This window comes from Torulaspora delbrueckii, chromosome 5 (genome assembly GCF_000243375.1).
Source record: "Torulaspora delbrueckii CBS 1146 chromosome 5, complete genome".
Taxonomy (NCBI): domain Eukaryota; kingdom Fungi; phylum Ascomycota; class Saccharomycetes; order Saccharomycetales; family Saccharomycetaceae; genus Torulaspora; species Torulaspora delbrueckii.
Window position 1 is genome coordinate 464,678 of NC_016505.1, and position 21,661 is coordinate 486,338.

The 21,661-nt window shown below is 41.7% G+C and overlaps 10 protein-coding genes across 10 annotated transcripts; 1 reads left to right on the forward strand and 9 right to left on the reverse strand.

Moving 5' to 3' along the window:
- Window positions 1-69: 69 nt before the first annotated feature.
- On the reverse strand, window positions 70-3,744 carry MSN5 (karyopherin MSN5; the record flags this gene model as incomplete). Its single annotated transcript, XM_003681647.1, has 1 exon — window positions 70-3,744. One exon carries the CDS (start codon window positions 3,742-3,744, stop codon window positions 70-72), a length of 3,675 nt encoding a protein of 1,224 aa, XP_003681695.1.
- Window positions 3,745-3,970: 226 nt separating this feature from the next.
- Window positions 3,971-4,852, reverse strand: RPF1 (rRNA-binding ribosome biosynthesis protein RPF1; the record flags this gene model as incomplete). Its single annotated transcript, XM_003681648.1, has 1 exon — window positions 3,971-4,852. One exon carries the CDS (start codon window positions 4,850-4,852, stop codon window positions 3,971-3,973), a length of 882 nt encoding a protein of 293 aa, XP_003681696.1.
- A 119-nt stretch (window positions 4,853-4,971) lies between these two features.
- Window positions 4,972-5,298, reverse strand: RTC3 (Rtc3p; the record flags this gene model as incomplete). Its single annotated transcript, XM_003681649.1, has 1 exon — window positions 4,972-5,298. One exon carries the CDS (start codon window positions 5,296-5,298, stop codon window positions 4,972-4,974), a length of 327 nt encoding a protein of 108 aa, XP_003681697.1.
- A 327-nt stretch (window positions 5,299-5,625) lies between these two features.
- SWR1 (chromatin-remodeling protein SWR1) lies at window positions 5,626-10,071 on the reverse strand (the record flags this gene model as incomplete). Its single annotated transcript, XM_003681650.1, has 1 exon — window positions 5,626-10,071. One exon carries the CDS (start codon window positions 10,069-10,071, stop codon window positions 5,626-5,628), a length of 4,446 nt encoding a protein of 1,481 aa, XP_003681698.1.
- Window positions 10,072-10,554: 483 nt separating this feature from the next.
- On the reverse strand, window positions 10,555-11,973 carry NAM8 (Nam8p; the record flags this gene model as incomplete). The annotated part of the gene is made up of 1 exon (XM_003681651.1): window positions 10,555-11,973. One exon carries the CDS (start codon window positions 11,971-11,973, stop codon window positions 10,555-10,557), a length of 1,419 nt encoding a protein of 472 aa, XP_003681699.1.
- A 270-nt stretch (window positions 11,974-12,243) lies between these two features.
- Window positions 12,244-13,239, reverse strand: IPI1 (Ipi1p; the record flags this gene model as incomplete). Its single annotated transcript, XM_003681652.1, has 1 exon — window positions 12,244-13,239. The coding sequence occupies one exon, from the start codon at window positions 13,237-13,239 to the stop codon at window positions 12,244-12,246; it is 996 nt and encodes a 331-aa protein (XP_003681700.1).
- Window positions 13,240-13,432: 193 nt separating this feature from the next.
- Window positions 13,433-15,544, forward strand: RQC1 (Rqc1p; the record flags this gene model as incomplete). Its single annotated transcript, XM_003681653.1, has 1 exon — window positions 13,433-15,544. The coding sequence occupies one exon, from the start codon at window positions 13,433-13,435 to the stop codon at window positions 15,542-15,544; it is 2,112 nt and encodes a 703-aa protein (XP_003681701.1).
- A 157-nt stretch (window positions 15,545-15,701) lies between these two features.
- STE12 (homeodomain family transcription factor STE12) lies at window positions 15,702-17,780 on the reverse strand (the record flags this gene model as incomplete). Its single annotated transcript, XM_003681654.1, has 1 exon — window positions 15,702-17,780. One exon carries the CDS (start codon window positions 17,778-17,780, stop codon window positions 15,702-15,704), a length of 2,079 nt encoding a protein of 692 aa, XP_003681702.1.
- Window positions 17,781-18,128: 348 nt separating this feature from the next.
- Window positions 18,129-19,115, reverse strand: SAM35 (SAM complex subunit SAM35; the record flags this gene model as incomplete). Its single annotated transcript, XM_003681655.1, has 1 exon — window positions 18,129-19,115. One exon carries the CDS (start codon window positions 19,113-19,115, stop codon window positions 18,129-18,131), a length of 987 nt encoding a protein of 328 aa, XP_003681703.1.
- A 112-nt stretch (window positions 19,116-19,227) lies between these two features.
- On the reverse strand, window positions 19,228-21,201 carry IRC3 (double-stranded DNA-dependent ATPase; the record flags this gene model as incomplete). The annotated part of the gene is made up of 1 exon (XM_003681656.1): window positions 19,228-21,201. The coding sequence occupies one exon, from the start codon at window positions 21,199-21,201 to the stop codon at window positions 19,228-19,230; it is 1,974 nt and encodes a 657-aa protein (XP_003681704.1).
- Between the last annotated feature and the right edge of the window lie 460 nt (window positions 21,202-21,661).

Consider the following 21,661-nt stretch of genomic DNA (forward strand, 5'->3'; position numbering starts at 1 on the left):
GATCTTGCTCGGTTATGATAAGTAAATTTAATATATTATGCTATAGTAAGCGTCCATTACTCGGTTTATCTAACCGAAAAGGCTACCAAAAGCAGCATCCTCGGTGTTAGGATCGTCCAAGATGTCACCATCTTCCTTATGCTTTTTCACAAGCCTTTCACTGGCTTTCTTCAACGTGGCGGCCCTCTTCTCCTGCCTTCTATTTTCTGCAGCGCTATGCCCATTCTCATCATCGTCATTCTTCCCGTTTGCTGCTTTGATCCAATCAATGAACTCTATCATCAACGCCCTCTGGTTTCTGTAGTGATCCACACTCTTCAAATTTTCATACAGAGAATCAATATCATATCCATGAGAGCATTCGTAGAGAAATGCTCTTGCTGGGGGGTATTCCTTGCACAATGTCAAGAATAAAACTGTGAAGACGTTCAAGGCTTCGTAGAAAGAGTCCTTGAAAGAACTTTGGCACAGTACATTCGACAAAAGGTTCTTCATCACTTCAAAAGTGAAAAACTCATCCACACTGTCTTCTTTGATGAGAACCTCATTCAAACAACATCTCATAACCAGAATTGCGTTAAAAGAACACTTACTGTCTCTAAAGGACATCAAATGGTTGAGCAATTTGAAGAAAGGCGCCATAATATTGATGTCATTGAAGATAATGGCCCTGATCTTGAGCTGACGGGACGTGAGTTTTCCTTTGGAGCTTTGGGTATTCGTGCTATGCTGTCCAACACAGTCAATCATGATGCGAACCACTACTGTTGTTAATTGTCTTAAAAGGTTTTCTTCCAAAATCTCTTCGGTCATATCTTCATCATCTGCCACTACTGGTTCAACATTGATATCTTCGTTCATATACGGAGCCCATTTTTGACAGAGTAAGATGTCTAATGTAGTGAACAGTTTGGGCAAAAATTTGGACATAAACTTTGGTGCACTCTCTTCGGGACAATTCTTCAATAAAGGTCGTATTGCGACATTCATAATATGCTTCCAACCGTGAGTTGAAACGCCGGGGCTTATTAAATCAGTACCAGGTTTGCAAATGGCAATGGAATCAGTTAATAGTTGAGGCGCCTCATCAATTTCAAAGAACACATCACCTAGCGAAGAGATTGCGCTGATAACTAATAAAGTGTATTCTCTTGTGTACCTTACGATATGACCAACAGAGTCTGCGAAATCTCTTAGAGTCTGCATGGCCTTCATATGTTCGTTAATAAATTCATCCTTAGATTTGTTAGAAGCACCCGCTTCCCAGAACCGTTCGATATTGGAATATTTCACAAACGTTTGGACGATGATAGGCAAGTCCTTCCAATTTTCTGGATCGTGGTAAGCTTGCAGTTGATACAAAAGTCTCATGATATATGGAAGGATTGGAACAATTCTCGGCCTCCACATGTCCTGCAACATCCGGAACTCTTCATCCTTTTTCACACTTTGCATCGAGTAATGAATGAACATTCTTGTTGCCCGAACTGGGAACAAAGTCTGCCAACGCTTTGTCAGGTCGGACTTCAATTTTTTGCCCTCGTCATCAATTGTTATTGATAACAAATCGCTATTCTCATTGATACCCCTCTTCTGGAAATATTCTGCAATTTGAACAATACCCAATCTCTCCATGAACCATGGAAGTTCAGATAATCCCACCACAGTGCTTTCATCAGACCATGCTACTAATTCAGGATCAACGATAGCTGCAAATCTCTCTTCCTTCCTATCCATTGATGACTTGAGCACTATCGTAAGTAGAAAAGATTTGAAAGATATCCTTTCATGGTATGAGAGATTAGGCATGATCTTGACAACAACGTTTTCCAAGTCTGGAAAGATCTCTTTCAAGGACTCTGGCATCAAAAGGGCCATTCTGTTAAGCTCAATACCACATGCATATCTCAAATCTCTCACGGCGTCTGCCTCGGCACTGCGCTCTTCCAAATCAATCTCAGGATATTCCATAGTTGCACTAGTGATGATCTTTTCGAGTAAAGTAAAGAGAACATTATCTTTTAACATCGTCAAGAACAGAGCAAAATTCTGAATTTCCTTCTTGAGCAGTAATGGTTCTCGAACGTTTAATGCAATCAGTTGGTTGGACAATATTTCAAGCTTGCTCAGTATGGAGTCCAATTTTTCGGAGTAATCTGCTCCACTAGGATACCATATCTTCCATCGTATACATCCGTTAATGAAACATTCAATGATCATGAATTGAGATAGTGCGCTAAGGTATGGATTCGATTTACGATCCAAAAATGTGGAACTCAAAACTTCTTGACCATATGAAGAACTGAAGAAAGTATTCAGCCTGTTGTTGAGCCAGTCGTAAGTGTAATCCAACTTAACACAGGATATGAGTCTTATGATATCTCTAATTCTCTTTCTGTAAGTAGAACAAAATGCTTGAAATTCCGAATTCGATTGGAAATCAATTTCAGCGAATTTCATAGAGATATGCCCGTCAATTTGTTCATAATAGATGAGGGCATCAGCCGCAAATTGTAACAAATCAGGTATCACGTATTTGTCCAACAACGGCAAGAAATCATCAGTTCTGAGGCACGAACACCACACATCTAGCGTGAGTCCACTAACGATAAGGCTAGGGTTAAAAGTGGCTTTTAACACCAACCTCAGATATTTCTCGATTTGATTGTTAGTGTCCTTTATCTTGAAAACACAGATATAAAGACAACTGATCATATCAACGCATTTCTTCACGATAGGATACTTCACTTCATCAATTCCCTCCTTTGGATCAAACTGCAAACTATCGTACACTTGGTCCAACAAATCCATGCTATTGAAGACTTTGTCGATAATTATCTGATAGTGATCGTCATTATTGTATGGCCTCGTTAGTAAAATATGCATTGAGTCCAGGGCCATCGATTGTGCTTTTGGGATACTGCTTAGAAAACATTGTAATAAGGCGCCGAAGATATCGTTCTTTATTATGACTTCACTTAGTGGCCAATTTAAACATGTCTTCAAGGTTTCTAAGAGTCTAATTACGTATTCGGCATTATTCTGTGCCAAGGCACTATTCAATTCCGAAGTCCACAGCGCAAACCAGCCCTCTTGATTAGCCTTGAATAAAGTCCATTTTTCAGTGAATTTGTATTTGGTCGCAAAAATATCCATGGGGCATATCACCATGACACATAACGGTTGTATGATTGTAATTCTTTTCAGTACGGTCAAGTCATCGAGCAGAAAAACGTCCTCGAACAAAATTTTGAAAATGATTAGAGTTAATTCCCTTGATGCTTCTCCGATATTCCATAGTTCTGTTAGATTGGTATCCATATCTGCCCACGATTCCACTAATTGTTCCTCACTTGGATCGTCCTCCCTAAGAGCTTCACCCCAAGTCCTCTTGGCAATCTCAACCCAAAGGTATGCCAATTTTTGTTTGATATACCTGGGATCTTCCTTTTGCACTCTATAATTGAGTTCCATAACCCATTTCCTCAATGCAATTCTCTTTTCATGGTTATAATCATTCCAATTTTTCTTGATAGCATTTGTCAACAATCCAAGTCCAAAATGTTTTAGAATGTAGTTCGCTGGATTATTCAAAGCGATCTCATACCCCCAAAAGGGCGATTCTTCATGAAGTTTCACTCTATCAAGAAATTTTTGTGCTTCTAACCTCTCTTCATTGGTCGATTTGGGCGAATATATTGCCTCTAATGCTGAAATGACTTGTTGTGCTCCGTTCGGATCCATAGTAACACCAATTGACTCCTTTAAAAGACAATTAACCTTCTACAGTACCCACAATGCTCCAATAAAACACCCTAGACAGCCGTATCTCCACTCGATATGCCTTCAAGAATCAAATCAAATAACTATTATTTCGCCACCATTCTGTCTATTTGATTATAAAATTTATTCCCCTTTAGCTAACAAAAATCACGTGACTACTCTAGAATCAACATATTACCAACTAAAACTACAAATAAAACTTCTTCTTCTCTTTATCCATCTCTGGTCTGTGTTCCCATTCAGTCTCCTCTTTGATACCTCTTTGTAATCTCTTGAGCTTGAGAGTGAATTGAGGACCCAATTCCTGTAGTCCCACCTTTTCCTCATTTCTGAAAACGTAACGATGCCTTCTAAAGAAAATATAGTCTCTCTGATTGTGCAACGTTATTACTTGACGACCTTCAAAATCTGGATTCTTTGGAAAAATTGACTGGAACAACCTACCGACTGTCTTACCGAGTCTTGTTTGGAAATTATTAAGAATAAGTTCTGGAATGTGGCTAGTAGGTCTACCATGGCCTACAATTTTTTGCACTTCGACATATGAGCTTATCTTGAAATAGAAAGATGGTCCTTCGGGCAAATGCATGAATGTGAGCCCTGTGACTTTCTTCTTATCTTCATTGATAATCACCAAATCAGTGAAACCTCTACGGTTACAAATATCGACAATCTCTTTAAGCTTGTAGCCGAATTTCCGCTTGATAAACGTAACATTGGGCAAGATCTCAATCAAAACATTTGCAAACTCATACGCTTTCTTCTTAGCATTTACGTTTGTCGTCAGTAAGATCTTTGGAGGCTCGTTCTTATTGTTAAAATATTGCATCAAATCATCTTCATCACCTTCAATCCCTTGTGTCACAGTTTCGTCATATTCACGCATACTCTCAATGGTCTTGGGAACATTTTCAGCCAATCTTTTACTCTTTGCCTCAGTATCCTCTCTCTCTTCTTTCGCCCTCGCCCTTCTCATCGTATGGCGCTCTTTGTTATGCTGATGTTTCAGCTCAGCAAAGAGCTGCTGCCTTTTCTGCTTATTCTTGATCTTCAACTCCTCAACAGCCATTCTCACACCTCTTTCTCTTGGTTAGTTGTTGTTAATCTCGAGAGAGCTCATCGCTATAAATTTTCAGTAGAAAAAAAAAAAAATCATTAACTAAAGACGTACATGAAGTTCATTAAAAATTACACGCTAGAGTGGCCAGGACCTTTACGTTCGATCTTTTCAACCTTAGCATTTGGTTCACCTTCCTTCAAGATGATATCGATAACCTCTTCGATCTTCTTACCTTGACCAAATTCATTAGCAATTTGTGATTTTGAAGCCTCACCCAATTCACCTTCAGCACCTTCACCTACGTTATTCGTGAAAACTTTGAAAAGTTCCACAACTTGTGAAAGTTTACCGATAGATGGATCCTTTAAGTATTCGTTTACATCATCAACGGAGGATACGAAAACAATTAGATCGGTTTCTTGACCTTTGTAGAAATATTTGACAGCAGAAGACATATTGTAGTAATTATAGTTTTGATTTGATGATATGTTAAGAGTTCAAATAAGATCTATCAAAGGAAACGTCGATCATCTTGGTTTATATACCTTTGTAAGTGGACAATCCACAGTAACGACAATCCACAGTAACCCCTTACCCATAGCAAACTGACGAATAGTTTGAATAAAATAATCGTTTATGTCTTTTTCGCCAAGGATAACCGGCTTCTAGAAGCAAATGACGCTTTTGGGACAGAATGACCCAAAAGAGACAGGGCGTCCCAAAGGGGTCAAATACGTAGTGTAAATCAGTTTTTTTTCTTATATACTAGTAATATACTGATCCTAATAGTAGTAGCCGTTGGCTATGTATCGTAGCATGTACTCCTCGACGTGGTTTGTTCCCTCGTATTCGTCGTAAATCTCCGGTTGTGGTTCGGTGGAGTTTGAAGGGGATTCGGCAGGTTTCTGGTCTGTGAAGTCGTCATTGTCGATCTCGACTTCTTTCATGGCAAGATTGGCGGCTTTGACGTCGTCTTCGTCTTCTGCTTGGGCTAGTAATTTTTCCAAGTTGCGAGGATCACGATCGGGAGCTGAGCCTTCGGGTAAAAGTGGTTTGTCCTGGGCTTCGAGGCCGCTAGCGGCCTCGTTGCCCAGTAGGTCCTTGACAGAGAGCTTTGTAAAATAGTCTGTGGTGAAATCACCTTCTTGGATGATCACATTGTCTAGTTGCCTCTTTTGATTAGCTTTCTTGAGGATATTACTCTCGATAGTGTGTTCGCTGACGAATCGGTAGATGTGCACGTCACGAGTTTGGCCAATTCTGTGACAACGGTCCTGACATTGTTTGTCCATAGCGGGGTTCCAGTCGGAATCGTAGAATATAACGGTATCTGCACCTGTTAGGTTGATACCGAGACCTCCGGATCTACTGGAAAGGATGAATACTGTGATGCGCGGATCGCTGTTGAATCGTTCAGTAAGGATTTGGCGGTCCTCGATCTTGGTGGCACCGTCGAGTCGCATGTAAAGGTATCCGTGATAGTTTAGGAACTGTTCCAGGATATCGAGCACTTTAGTCATCTGGGTGAAAATCAGCGCTCTGTGGCCGTTGTCCTTTAAACTTTGCAACAAAACGGCAAGTTTCTGTAATTTACCACAGTCGTACTGTAATAGTGATTTATCGGGGAATGCAATAGTCAGCTTCGTCTGTAGATGGTGGAACGGGTTTCCCACGGTGAAAAATACCTTCAATATGGAGTCTCGTACATCTTCATTGATCGAGCTTTCATCGTTCAACCCAACAGCCAACTTTCTTGAGTCCAGTGTGACTGCATTCGGAGTCAACACAGCATAATTTTCTATGATGCCCTTACAACTCGTAAATCTCTCCTGCAACGGCCTCATACATTCCTGTAAACAGTTGGTATCATTTCTTTGATCGCGTGTGATAGTCAGGAGCTTTATCAGATTCTTACCAAACATGGGTTTCCGCTCACAACGCAGCTTGTTGATCGATTGCAAAGACTCCATATTATCAATCGCTTCTTGAAGTTTATTCTGACCAAGGTGCTCAAAGAATTCAGCAGCGTTTCGGAAATTGGACTGAGTATCCTCCGCCATCTTGTAATCTTCGGATCTTTGGCGCTCTCTCATCTGGTCAATTTGTTCAACAAACTCCTGGATACATTGTAACTTACTGATGCTTCTTGAATCGTGGGTCGTGCTAATTAGATCGTTGCCCGTGAAAGCCAGGTTCAAGGAGTTCAAATCAACACGATTCTTGTAACTTTCGCGGTTCATTAGCTTGTGCACAAACATATTCATGCCGACATAGTTGTGAATGACAGAGTTTTCTCTGCAAAATGAAGTGAGAATCGGCCTCACTTCAAATAAATCTGGATGATTACAGACCTTTCTCAGCTGCATCAGACAATTTACAATAGACATGAAGTTACCACTAGCCAGCGTGGCCTTCGTTTGTGCTCTAGACATAAAATCATCATACAGAAATCTTTGCCTTTTAGATAGCCGACAATAAACAATGTGTTCATACTTTGCCGGCATTTGCTTCTCAACATCTGCTTTCAGTCTTCTCAATAAGTACGGCCGTAAAACTTGATGTAACTTAGTAACGGTTTTCTTTGTCTCGGCGTCTTGTTGATAATTTTCACCTGTTTCAATAAGTTTATCTACTGGTTTTCCAAACCATTGTTGAAATGCCTCCAAATCGGCAAAACCGGTGACCCCTTGACCAGCGGTGGCAGTTTGAGGCATCAGAAAATATAGTAGAGACCACAGTTCAGCGATATTATTCTGTAGCGGAGTACCTGTTAGAAGCAATCGCCTCTGGGTATTGAAATTGAGTAACGCTTGCCACCTCGTTGATCTGAAATTCTTGATATTATGTGCTTCGTCCAATATCATGTATTCCCATCTCTTTCTCTTGAAAGAATTTTGATCTTGCACAACCAGCTGGTACGATACAATACAAATATGGAATGAATCAGGCTTATTCCAGCCTTTTCTCTTTTCCTTCCGCTGTTGTGGTGAACCGTAATATGTTAACACTTTAAACCCTGGTGCAAATCTCTTCAACTCCATCTCCCAATTAAGCAGCACTGATGTGGGAACAACAATCAAATGAGGACCCCAATTTTCCATTTCACATGCTAGGTAGGCCAGCAACGAAATTGTCTGAATCGTTTTCCCGAGGCCCATTTCATCTGCTAGGATCCCGTTTGTGTTGTTATTATACAAGGATGCCATCCAATTCAGGCCTTGCTTCTGATACGTACGCAAAGTACCTCTCAAAAGTGATGGAACGGGGACATCTTCAACAGAGTATGGATCCGGATTGCGTACCGGATCTAAAAGTGATGATTCTTTCTTATCGACGCCATTGATATCATCAATTTGAATCTCATCTTCATGCTTTGCATCAAATGAGCTTGGTTCCTCGATCTTTGGACCCTGATTTATGTTTGAAGGAGTTTGATTCTTCTCCACCATACCTTCCCGATCTGAGCCCGAATCGCCCGAAGAAAACTTAACCTCATCATCGTTGTCATTATCATCATCCTGCTCGTGCTGTTCTAAGAGAAGGCTCAATCCAGCACTTCCTCTTTCATCCTCGGAAACGACCTCTTCCTCTCCTTCGGATGACTCTTCTGTGGTGACGGAAATATCGTCATCAGAATCACTTGAGTTCGAACTTTGTGCCTCATCTTGTAAGCCTTGCTCAGGCTCATTCTTCGTTGTAATATCATGAATATGAGCGTACTTCTCTTCCAGCTCATCCTTTGTCAATCTTTCATCATCAACATGGTCACCATCCGAGGTGGTGTTTTTTTGCTCATCATTTGTCACATCTTCATCTGATGAGGAAGTCAAAAAGTCATCGTCCTCTTCTGAAGCAGATCCATCCTCTTCGTTCTTTCCACTTTCATCTTCAGTTTCGCTTGAGGCACTTTCGGTTTTATGACTCAGCTGAGCTTCCAAAAGTTGAGTACTTTGTTCCAGCATCTTGGAAAGATGCTCCTTACGCTTTATCCGTTTCAGTTGCTCTTCTTCATCCTTCAACAGGACTTTATATGCTCTTTCAGCCACTGTCCATCTTTTCTTGACAGCTTGCATGGCTGCCCTCGCCAGATTTCTCTTGTGCTTCTCTTCTTCTCGTGCTTTCCTCTCTTCTGCACCTGCAATATGCTTAAAATGCTGTTCTATCATAAATGATACTTTCCTTGCCCTTGCAATTCGTGCTCGCTTATTATTTTGAAACAGTTTGCTCAAATATATACCATGATTGAGCACATAGTCGTGATAAACCTGCAAGTTTTGTTCCTTGTATAAGTACGTGATAGGCTCGGGCCTATGAGATTGTGTCAATCTTGCCTCTTTGGTGGTAATGGCCTGCACAGAGTCTGTAACGGGATCGTATTTCAAGGCGCCGTTCTCTAAACCTTTTCGTATTGCTGCGACTACTTTTTTTTGTTCCTGAATATAATGTTCGTATTCTTCGATAGATACATCTTCGTCCATAGATTTGAAAGAATTCATGTATTCATGCAAATTTGCAAACTGCGGAGTATTTACATGTAATGGGTTGGTCACTGTTTGCTTTGGTGGATTAACAACCAGATTAATGCGAGGTCTCTTTCGTTGACGTTGACGCCTGCTTTCAACCTCATCCTCCGAAGAAGTGGTAAAATAGTAGTCATCGTTACTATAGACCTTGCCATCAAAATCTTCCTCGCTAAAAGATTCCTTCTCTTCCTTTACGCGGTGATTTAGCTGTTTTTGTGCCGTAGATGTAAAGGAAGTATTATTACTTGATGGAGACGGCAGTTTATTATTCCTTCTCTTCACTAATTGTGGTACCATGGTCCCATTAATAGGCAACCGCCCATTATTTTCCAACATAGACTTCAGTTCATCATATTTGGCTCGTACTTTATGTTCAATGTCGGGCCATGTACTCGAGTTCCCATTTTCAGCAGTCGTACTAGCCCTTAACTGCCTTTTTCGTACTCTTCTCATGCCAGAATCCTCTCTGTCTATACTCCCATCCTGTCCAGGTTGTAAATTATCTAAGGATAGGTTGCTATCCTCCAAAAATCGCTTGTAGCCTTCCCCATCATTCTCATAAGAGGGATCAAATTCAACCAAGGACATGAATTCTTTTAGGTGGAACAGCTCGCTTGCAAGTAGCTCATAGTCAAACTTCAATTGTGCCAATGTCTCCAGCCGCCTGGCTGTCTTATCCTTCTTTTTACCATTCGGCATCGCCATGTTTATGAGTGAAAAATCACAACAATTGCATCAATTAACGTCCAAAATTGGGGGTTTATGATGATTCAAAAGCAGTAAGACAAACTTTAGCAAGTGCCCCACACGACCTCGTTGTTTAAATCTTTCAAACGTTACAAAAATGTTCACTTTTGACCTTTAGATGCCTTCAATCGCTAGTAGGGTCGGGAACGCTGAATGTCTTGATTTGTTTTTCGCCCTCTCGCCACCCAAAAATCGCGAACTTTGATGAAAAAAAACGTACGTCATGAGCGACTCTCTAAGCTAGTGACGACCATCAAATCAACTAGTTACAGCTATACCCTGCTGCTATTAACTCAATTGCTGGACACTATTGAGTCAGCGATTGCCCCAATTATCCGGAACTTTTTTTCAGAATTAAGGGTTCTTATAAAAGGAGTCAACTAAATAACCTGGAGAGATAATAGGGCTCAAACAAATAATGCTTGAGGCCATGGTCAGTACCTATGCAAAAACGTAGCCATTACTAGCATCCTCCAACCTATTCAGGCTAGCTTGTGTGGCTTCAATGAATGAATCATCATTTCTTATGCTTGTGTGAGGCCCACAATTGGACTCAGTGGATTCGTAAATGCTTTGCAAACCAGATGCAGATGATGGAAAGTCTATCAACTCGCAACCGGAGTATCCTGGAAGTAGTAATGCCTCCTCATCACCGTTCGGAAAACTATTCTGTACCTCATAAGCGGGTGTAATAAAGTCTATGGACGGTGTGACGTAACCATATGTTGGCTGCTTGATTGATGGTTGAGGTTGATACTGCCAGCCGTTATTTGCTAGTTCTTCCTTTATCACAACAGCGGGTTTTGCTGGCCTTCCCCACGATATCTTTATTCTAGAGCCTCTTATTGGAAATCCTTGCAATTTAAGAATCGCCATTTCAGCTGATGCTCGATCAACATACTGAACAAACCCGCACTGCTTGTTTTCTGGTAATTTGGCATATATGACGTTACCAAAGGGTTGAAAGAAAGCCTTTAATTCGTTCTCTGTTACCATATGGGATAAAGATGAAACAAACAGTGTCGTATTATTTCGATCGGTGAAACTGTTCAGCGGAGGCAGTTGCTGTGTCGGAAGTATGAACTGTGAAAAGTTGGTAGAGCTGATATTGGCCGGTTTGGGGCTTGATACAGTTGCATTAAGCCCTTTGAGTTTGTTCTCCAAACCAGGGCCGTTGCGATTTCTTTGATTCTGATGGCCGGCACTACCAACACGTATAGCCCTGCCCTTGAGGAACGTACCGGTCATCTCTTGCAAAGCACGCTGTTGGTCTTCTTGATTGCCGAACCTGACAAAAGCATAGCCTTTCGAAACACCTGTAACTTGATCATACATAACCTTGGCATTTGAAGTGGAAGGACATTTGCTGATAAACAGCTCAAAAAGATCTGATTCAGTAACATTGGGCGCCAGATCCCCGACAAAGACCGAAATCTCGTTAGAGCCATCGGCGCTATTGCCACTAGCAGAGGACCAATTCAGCCTTAGTGTCTTAGATGGATATCCAGGAATTGCCATCCCATTCTTTAACAGAGCATTAGAGGCCTGTGATCTAGATGAAAATTGTACGAAGCAGTATCCGAGATGAGTTCTTACTCCAGCGTTTCTATTATTCCACATTAACTTGATTTCAACGTTACTCTCACCTAAACTATTCCATATACTCCGTATAACATTTTCATCCCAACTTGGGTCCAGATCCCCCATGTATAACTGATTATTTCTACTTTGGCTTCCGCTGAGTCTCACATTACCACTCTGAGCTGGCGAGGTCATCGCATTATATCGATAACCGCGACCGGATGGAGGGCCAGAGTTTCTTGCATAGTATCCGCCAGATGCATTATTCCTATACGACATTAGCCCTAGAGGGTGTGACAATCAACAATGGCCTTCAAAGATTGTTCTTTTCTCTTTGTTCAAAGATCTTGAACGCGATCCTAATCGAAAGCGAAGATTAGCTTAATGCATCTTGAAGCTAAAAAGTTGAAATTATTGTAAACGGATACAAGAGCTTAATATTGCAGAGATAATGGGGGAGTCAGTTTTTGACTTTACATATATATATTCTATCAAGTAAATATCCTCATGGAGAGCGATATAATCTGTCAACCAAGATAATGGCTTCAATTATACGTCCTGAAAAGTAGAGTCCAGCAACTGCTTAAGGGCGTTAGCCCATTTACCTGGTTCACCACCCTCTTTGGTAAGTGATTCGGAATGTTTCAACAAATCCAGGAGAAACTGTTCCTTTAATATGAGTTGGCGAGCTCTGACATCTTGCGTAGAGAATCCCGATACTACGGAATCAGCACTTGTCACATCTTGCTTATTTTTAAGTTGTTTCGTAAATAGCTTCAAGTGCTCATAGGGTTGCGGACAATCTGGAATGAGATGTTGATTTGGTAAATAGTTGGGTATTTCCTCATTTCCATCGCTTTGTAGATTTTTCTTGTCTGTACAACCATGCCTTATCAGCTCACAAAGGGTCTCTAAATGCTCTGCAGTTTGCTTCGAGTTCCGCTTCTGATTCTGAGCAGCATTAGCACTTAGATTCTTACCTGAGCGACCCCAACCGAGGACGTTAAATAAACCCAACATTATCTTGGCAAATGCCTGATTACAGATTTCATCACCACAGTGCTTCAACAAACACTTGAGAAAACTAGTAGAGCTGCTCTGGATGGATGGCATGATGTGTGTCATCGCCATGTTAATGTATAGTACAAACACTTTGCAATGAAGCTTCAGCACTTGCGCATCATGCAACCCTATTTCATCCACAAGTTCTATCAAGGAGGAACGGACCTGCCTCGAGTCATCACAAATTAATGGTATACATTGGTTGAGTAATGGAGTCATGATGCTGGTATTGATGATTCGCGGTACCATCTTTTGGAATGCTTGAAGAGTTTCTTTCTTTACAGTCGAATTATGGTGCTTCAGAAGCTGGATCCTCTTTGTCAAATCGGTCTCAGGTCCCAAATGCTGGTTCCTGATCGAGATAGTCTTGGAGACGAAAGATGTATCTGTAGCATTACTAGCTTTGGGCTTATCTTTACCCACTTTCAGCTTCTTCTTCTGGAAATCCTTGACCTTGAGCTTCTGTTTCCTTGTTTTGGGCATGATTTAAATCAATTGATGTCAATCAGAACTACCTAAGGCCTCTTTATCAGCCTTTTCTAACTTGAATTCTTATGCGATGAGCTAAGATTTGCCAAAAATTTTTCAAATTCTTCAATTTAATATTTAAGGTTCTTGAAGAATATGAAGAACCAAGAGCCCATTTCGAAGTAGTTCACCTGAAAAGAGATTCTCAATGAGTTCCAGAGCTTTAAGAAAGTTACAGAATGATGAGCAGCTGCTGGACTCACTCTTGAGCGCTAGTGGTTCGGAGAGATCTACCCCGACGCCTGCCAGTCCAGCGGTAGCAAAGACTAATATATTCGCATTGATGAATGACGAGGACGAGGACAATGATAGTGACGAGGATCGAGAGGTAGCTAGTGATTCTGAAGCAGCTTCTATAAAGGTAGAATTACCCACCAAAAGCCAGAAGAAGAATAAGAAGAAGAAGGGAAAGGGAACTAAAAAGAGTAAAAATGTTGAAAAGGAGCAAGCAAAGGATGAGAGCGTTAGTGAAGGTGAGGAATTGGATAAAATTATCCAGCAGTTTCGCAGACAGGATGTACAAAAGTATGGGATCAAAGCAGATGAAAGTTCTGATGAGTATCAAACTGCATCCGAAGAAGAGGAAGACTTATCGAACTATTTTGCACAGAAAACTCTCATGAGTGATCTAATGGGTGACAGTGCAATCTCATTATTTCCTTACAGTAAGTTAAAACACTGTAAAAGATTCTTCAATGCAGATCTCAAAAAACTGGATCCACACTCGGAATTCAAGTTGTTGTTTGATGATCTTACTTCAGAGTCTTTGGAGGACATTGATTCCATGACTACCTCACATGTTACGCCTCAGCAGTTGAAACAGATACAGCGGATGAAACGATTAATAAAAAATTGGGGCGGTAGAGATCATCGTAGTGTTCCCAATGGACCCGGAGCTACACCTCATCGTTTAAAGTTTACTAAAGTGAGAGAAGATTGGCTTCCAACGCCTAGAGGAGAGCTTGCGATGCGAGCCTTAAATCTAGAAGATCTACGTGAATGGCAAATGTGGCAGAGGCCCAACGACTGGAAGGATGTGATCGATGAAGACATTAAAGAAATGAAAAAGAATGTTTCATTCTACAAGTTCGAACCCTTAAACCCGGATATCAATAGAAAGGCAATCACTGAATTCTACTTGAGCACTATTATGCATCCCGATCATGAAGCGCTGATTCATCTCATATCATCCAAATACCCATATCATGTTCCAGCGCTATTGCAGGTCGCCTTAATTTTAGTCCGACAGGGCGATAGATCAAATACCAACGGACTCATCCAAAGAGCACTCTTTGTCTTCGACAGGGCCTTGAAAGCTGGTATACAATTCGACTCACTTGCATGCCAATTACCATACATCTACTTTTACAACAGACAGTTCTACCTTGCAATATTCAGGTACATTTTGACTTTGGCTCAAAGAGGAGCCGTGGCCACTGCAGGAGAATGGTGTAAAACATTATGGTCCCTAAGTCCCTTGGACGATCCTTTGGGTTGCAGATATTTTATCGATCACTATCTTCTGCTCAACAACGATTATCAGTACTTGATAGACCTTTCCAAATCGCCCCTCTCCTCCTGCTACAAGCAATGGTCTACAGTAGGCATCACTCTCGGCGCTGTGTTAAGTTACTTACGAGTTGGGCTTCCTGATGAAGCTCAGAAACTGGTGCGTAGCGCCTTCAGTCATCACCGCCGGTCACTCTCGATACTTTACACAGAAAAGCTTCTGGGCGAGACGGACCTGACTGGGGGCCTAGAGAAAGAGAGGACAAGCGCAGAAGTGATCGAAATGAAGGCGTACATGGCAAGGTTTTCTTTGGTATGGACGAAAGCAGAGGAAGTTTCCTTTTTACGTAACGAATTGACGGCAATATATGAAGAGATTCGCAATAAAAAATTCGAATTGGAAGCTGAAGAAGAGCATGCGACTTCAAATGATCAAAATTGCTTCTTCGTAGACGGCATTCCAGTCAACCTACTTAGATTTGCCATACTTTCCGAAGAGTCATCGGTCTTGGGCTCTTTACCATCTGATCTTTGGGAGAAATACGACGTCTACGAGTTTGATGTCCTACCGCCGGTCCCAACATCGAAAGAGTCAGTCGAAATTTTGGAAACGGTGAAATCCTTCATCAACGACCGGGATTTAGCTGCATATCAAGGGGAGGTGATGCAAGATGAAGAACTGCTAAATCAGATTAGACAGATGTCACTTGAACAATTTCTGGAAGAGAATCCCAATGCCGGAGTGGAATAGATAGAAGCAGGATAAATAGTTGATATAGCTAATATCATTATACTGTTACATACGTTATACTGTTACACTATTCGGGGTTCACCGAACAAACTGAAATGAAAGTCCAACAAACTCATTTGAGGATAGACCGTCAGCTTCATTTTTCAGTCAAGACCATTCACTCAGACTCACCTAAATCGTGCAGTCGGGTCTGTATATCATTATTGAGGAAATCTTCTGAGGGAAGTTCAGAATCTTCTTCATCATCGACTTGGACGACCAAAGAGTTTGATTCTGGAGTGGGAATTGAAAATCTCCGCTTCTCGGTCTGATTCGAACTTTTGGTTTCTCCAAAATTTTCCGTCCTTAGTTTAGTTTTAGAGTTGACCGTAGCTGGCTGCTGTTTATGTTGCGAATTCGTCTTACGATGAATTGGTTTTGCTATTTTACCATGTTTGGGCAAATAACTTTTCAGAGTTGAAGCATTGTACGGAGGTCTACGAGGACCCAGAGATGACGGTTGATGCAATGTGCCACTAGGATAAGTTTTACTTGTAGCGGATGTCTCCTTTGAACCATAGGGCGAAGCAAGATGCTGCTGCCAGCCTCCTTGTGCCATTGAAATGAATGGAGCCCTACCATTCACAGGAGCTGATCGATAACCTGGAGTGAACGGTCTTGTGATAAAACCGGTCGCAGACGTTGGCGGCTGCATAGCCTGAGGTGGCACAAAATTCCAGTTGGGTGGCTCTTGCGGAAGGAAGTAACCCTGGTCGTATGCTTCTGGTGCAGGGAAAAATTCGTCGTACCCATAGCTCATTGTCTCGTTGGAATGCATTGACGTGTCAGCAGCCTGTGGATAGTAACCATAATAACCATTGTTATAAGCCTTTGGGTAGGCATTATAATATTGAGACTGCGATTGTTGATATTGTTGCTGCATATGGTCCGAGAAACTCGAACTATGCTCATCTAGTCCATAATTAGTGGGGTCATCATGGTCTGAATATTTGATGAAGGACGAATCCTTGGAAATTGGCGAAGGAGACCTCTCTCTAACCTGGGGACCCCAAAGTTTTCCACTTGGCAAAAAATGAGACCGCGTCGAAGACATTGGCATCGCATAAGGTGTTTGCATGGGATATGGAGGGAAGACAGCAAAAGTAGCCGTAGGCGGTACGACTTCCTCATCTTGCCTATCATCGTAAAACGGTGGAAGATGAGACATCGCAGATCTCATGGTAAATGGTTCCATTTCCCGGTCGTGGTTTGGGTACTCAATTTCCACTGGGAAGTAATCTAAAGGAAAATCGCCACGGTCGCTGTCATCGATAGTAATCGCAGTATCTTTGAGGATTCCAGATCGCTCATTGTTAAGCTCCAAATTGCTAGGCTCGACGACCAGTTTTTGAGGTACAAAGTTGGCACTTGTGTCAGGTGATGATATATCATCCTGCTGCGTATCAGTGGAACTATTCAATTGCAAATTAAAATCCTCAGTATCCATCATCTCTTTTAAGGGCGATTTTGTATCTTCCTCTGTCTTTAGTTTCATATCCTGCGGTTGAATCATCATTCTGTTAGAATCAGTGGGACTCACCTTTAGTTGCTCAGTCTTTGCCTGCAAATACTTGTTTAGCTGCTCATTCATTGACTTGCTGGATATAATATCATAATTGAATGAAAGTGCGGGATCTGCAACCGCAGTGGTTGTCGAAGGCTGTTTCAAACTTTCCCTCTTCAAATCCCTCTCCAGGGCGTCAGCAAATAACTTATCATGAGGAACACTAAACCAGAAAAAAACCTTTTGCTTCTTTTGAGTCTTGAGACACAGGTTTCTGAACAAAAACGATAAAAATTCTGATTTTGGAGGCTCTAAAGTAGCATCAACACCACATTTTAAGTTCCTTAAATCTGAGAATATTCCTTCCTCAAACTTCTTCTTTTGCACAACTTCCCTACCGAACTTTTGCATTCGATACATGCAACATTTCACGATATCTGTACCAGTAATATAGTATAAGTTGTTCCAAAAGACACACGACACAAATCCTTGATCATTGTTTAAATAATATCGTCTGATGATCTGATTCTCTTGCCAATTAACTGGCGCTGTCGCAAGGAAAAATTTCAAATCTTCAATTAATCTTAACGACTCCTCAAGTTCCTTCACCAATACTCCATCTACACTATCATTGTCACTCTCGCCGGCCTCAAGGAGTTCCTCAGTCCGGCCGCCCGATGGACGTACCTTCATTCTGTGTTAGAATCAAATCTGTGATTCAAAGCGTCTATGCAACGACAGATCTCTGAAACTTTCTTGTCGTTGTCGTCCTGTCTATTTCAATATCAAACACACTACCGTTAAGCAAATAGACACACAGTAACAAGAATGCTCTCACCTCGAATGTACAACTCCTTATAAAGCCTCTATCTTAACATTTTATGAAACCTCCTCCGTTGTTTCATCTTGAGGCATTCGTTGTTTCAGATTGCTTAACTAAAGACATTCTTGAGGAGCTTTCACGTGACTTGAAAGGTTTCAGCTTGAAACTTCAACCAAAATGCTGAAACAAATGCAACTAATACAGGGTTCGTTAGTCTATTAGTGGCTGGAATTAGCCTGCTCGAGCCCAACGAGAGTAGCCCTGGAGAGTTTCACAAGGTGGGGACATTGCTTCTCGACAAATGCTTTTAGGGGAACTGAGTCGTCAAGGTTTAGAATGCATAGAACGTAACTTGCTATCTTGAGCTCGAGATACGTTGGAGAGCCGTCGGTTGTGGAGAAGAATGGTTTCTCTCCGAGAATTTCTTGGAATTGTAGCAATGTTCTCATGCATTTTTCGAAAATTGGCCGTAACAGTTGCTCGAGCGAGCGTGCTTTGTAGACGTTCAATGGGGACTTTATGTTCTTGACGAGTTCCTTATGACGTAGATGGAACTCATTACGTTTGACGAGAGCCGATTTCATACTAGAAGTAGCGAGACGATTCAGGAATATGTTGCGGTCTTTGGAATTGTACGAATAAAGTGTTAGGAATTGTTCTTCTGTAGTGTGGTAGATGACTTGAGTAATCCAGCAATCGTAAACGACGTGGTCAAGCATGGTAATGTACATCAGTTGCTCTGGATCGTCTGAGACCCGCGACCTTAGTACTTCGTCGATGCCTTCAGAGGATCGAATGTTTCTCTCACTGTAGCCCTCGATCAAAATTGGCAAGGTTTCCCTTGAGCTGGCATCGTGGGATAGAAGGCCAATGCTGTGTTGATATCCTTTCTCTTCGTACAGCGAACTAGCTTTTGGTAGACTCAGCGAGTTCTTCTTAGAGAGGGCAAATTGAGCGTACAGACAATTGGGGTCTGTTGCCAACACACAGCTCGTGTTGGAATCTGTAAAGACGTTGTAAACGCCAAGAGTGAAAACGTTATTAGGAGTTTGTTGCTTGGCGTTCGGGCCTTGGAACGCATATTTCCGACTTCTGATCTCGTCCCTCATATAATCATCTTGCTTAGAGATTGGACGATACGTTGCCAGCGGAAATTGCTCAAACAACGCCTTGATTGGACTCGGAACGGAGAAGATTGACGACATGATTGCTGTTTACCTTTGATTGTTGATATTTATGGTTGATTTTGTAACGAAGGTGGTGGCGCTTTATATTAAATTATTGAAAAAAAAATGATATAATACAAACTTGATAGATCTATAAATTTGATCGTTTCCTGTAGTCCAAGACTTTCAACAGCGAATCGATCGGATATGCAGGTGCCAGACTAGTGGCAAATAATATTTTGGCGGCTTCTCCTTTAGAAATCTTTCCAATAAAACTGGCAAGGTCTTGAGATACTAATGCATACGATTTTTTGTCATTTCGTAGTCGAGACTTGAGCCTTTGGCTCACAACCGTTCTTTGTCTTGCAGTGGCAGGTTCTTTCCTCCACCTGGCAAACTTGGTGAAGTTTTTCACCGGTTCGTCGTCCTTGGGCTTCGATAAATTTTCAATCACCTCTTCGACCTTTCCCGGAATCTTTGTAAAGTCCTTATCTTTTATCAGTTCTCTTTTCACAAATTTTGGGCCTACTTCATCTCTTAGATAATGAGGTATCTCGCGATAAAGGTTCAATGTGTATTCGAATGATTTATCCTTTGACTTTTGCTTGTAGAGTCTCAAGTGATGACCATTATGCAGGGATAAAGCCCAGGCATTCTGGGCAAATTTGACCCAAGGGTACACCGAGCTCGAAAAGTAAGTCTTGTCATCGAGAGGTTCGTTCATTGGTGAGTTGGAATGTTCTTGTTGTCGTTTGTAGTAGTTTTCGAAACTGTCGAATGTACTCAAAGTCAGATCGAAAGAAGTCACATCTTTCATCCAATCATGAAAACCCTCCCGCTGGATCTCTTCTTTTTTTCGCTCTTCCATCTGCCTCGATGCTATATCTTCCTTGATCATCTGTAACTCTTGCATTGTGGCATTTTCCAAGTTGCCATCAAAATGCTTGATACCAGCTAAGGTCGGCACTGATACGACGCCAACATTAGAGGCCCCGACAAAATCTATGATATGACAAAAGTCCTTGGAATGATGCAATCTTAAGCCACGACCAATCATTTGAACCATCAAAGAACGTGATCTGGTCGGCCGACATAGAAGTATGCAATCGATATTAGGCATATCCGTACCTTCAGTGAAGATACCACAATTCATTAGCACCTCAACCTTCCCATTTTTGAAATCTGTTACTATTTGATCTCTCTTGTCTGCGGGCGTATTCGCAGTAACGTAGTTTGCATTGATCCCATGGTCCTTGAAAAGCTGGTACAGAGTTTTTACATGCTCAATATCTACCGCAAAGAGTAGAGTGGAATTAAAGCCATCATTTTGAGCACTCTTATGCTGATAACTTTGAAATACCATCTCATTGACCTCCTTCCTGTTCATCACTTGGGACAAGCTATCCAACATAAAATCCTGCGTATTACTTGAAGTTTCCACGCCGGACAGATCACAATTCACACTCACAGCCGTAAATTTTGCATCACAAAGCCATTTGTCCTCAATCATATCCAAAATGCCTCTGTGATAAACAATTTCGTCTATTACAGTCTCCAGCGCCTTCTTGTCGGCCCTTTCAAATGTTGCACTGAATCCAACTACTGGCACATCCTGCTTAAAATATTGGAGAATCTGGAGATACGATTTCGCCACGGCATGATGTGCTTCATCGATGATAATAAGATCAAAAGCGTTCGGTTGATAGTTTTCTAGCCGTCTGATCAGAGACTGTACAGAGGCAATTACCACTTGCAACTCATGCGAATCGTCGCCCAAAGACGCTACGAACTTTCCCATTTCGATTTGCACATTACTATTGGGGATGAACTTTCTTATGGTTCCTGCCGCTTGGTTCACAAGCTCTCGCCGGTGTGCGAGCACGAGTGTGCGTGCAAACCGATGCTGCTCGCCCAACTGTTTGATCAAATTAGTAAATATGACGGTCTTACCGCCTCCAGTAGCCAGAGAAACACCGAATCGAGCCCTGGTGCCTCTATTACTCAGTATCCGGTTCATGCAGAGGTCTATCACGTGCTGCTGGTAGTCTCTCAACTGTATGGTCGACGAATAACGTACAGTAGGTCTCCAGGCCCTCGCTAGTCCCCAATTGATCATTTGTAGCATCAGTTACCACTTATTCGACTACTGTTAACCCTGTCAGCCACTAACACGTGATGGGATACCTGGCTCTTCGCACCTATAGCCAACCAGATCAACTCTAAAGTACCACACACCCTTTCTACTATTGCCATTGACTATTACGACGGCTATCGATACGTGGCTTGAGCGGCTGAACAGGTTCTTCTGTTTGTTTTGTCTTTTCCACTGTTTGTTGGCTTCGTTTGACTCCTAGAAAAGAAATTCGTCGAATATCAAAGACAAACATCAACTAACTACAATTATCAAGGAACACTGCAACTACAAAAGGTCCTATCGATCCCGGTTATCTTAGTACCTCGTCGAAGAGACACCCTGGAGTAACTAGTGTGCTTGAAGAGAGGCCAACGAGTTCCTAGTGGTACTTTGTCACTGGTGAGAGATAGACCAAAATAGATAAGCGAATTTTGGTCGATTGATTAAAATT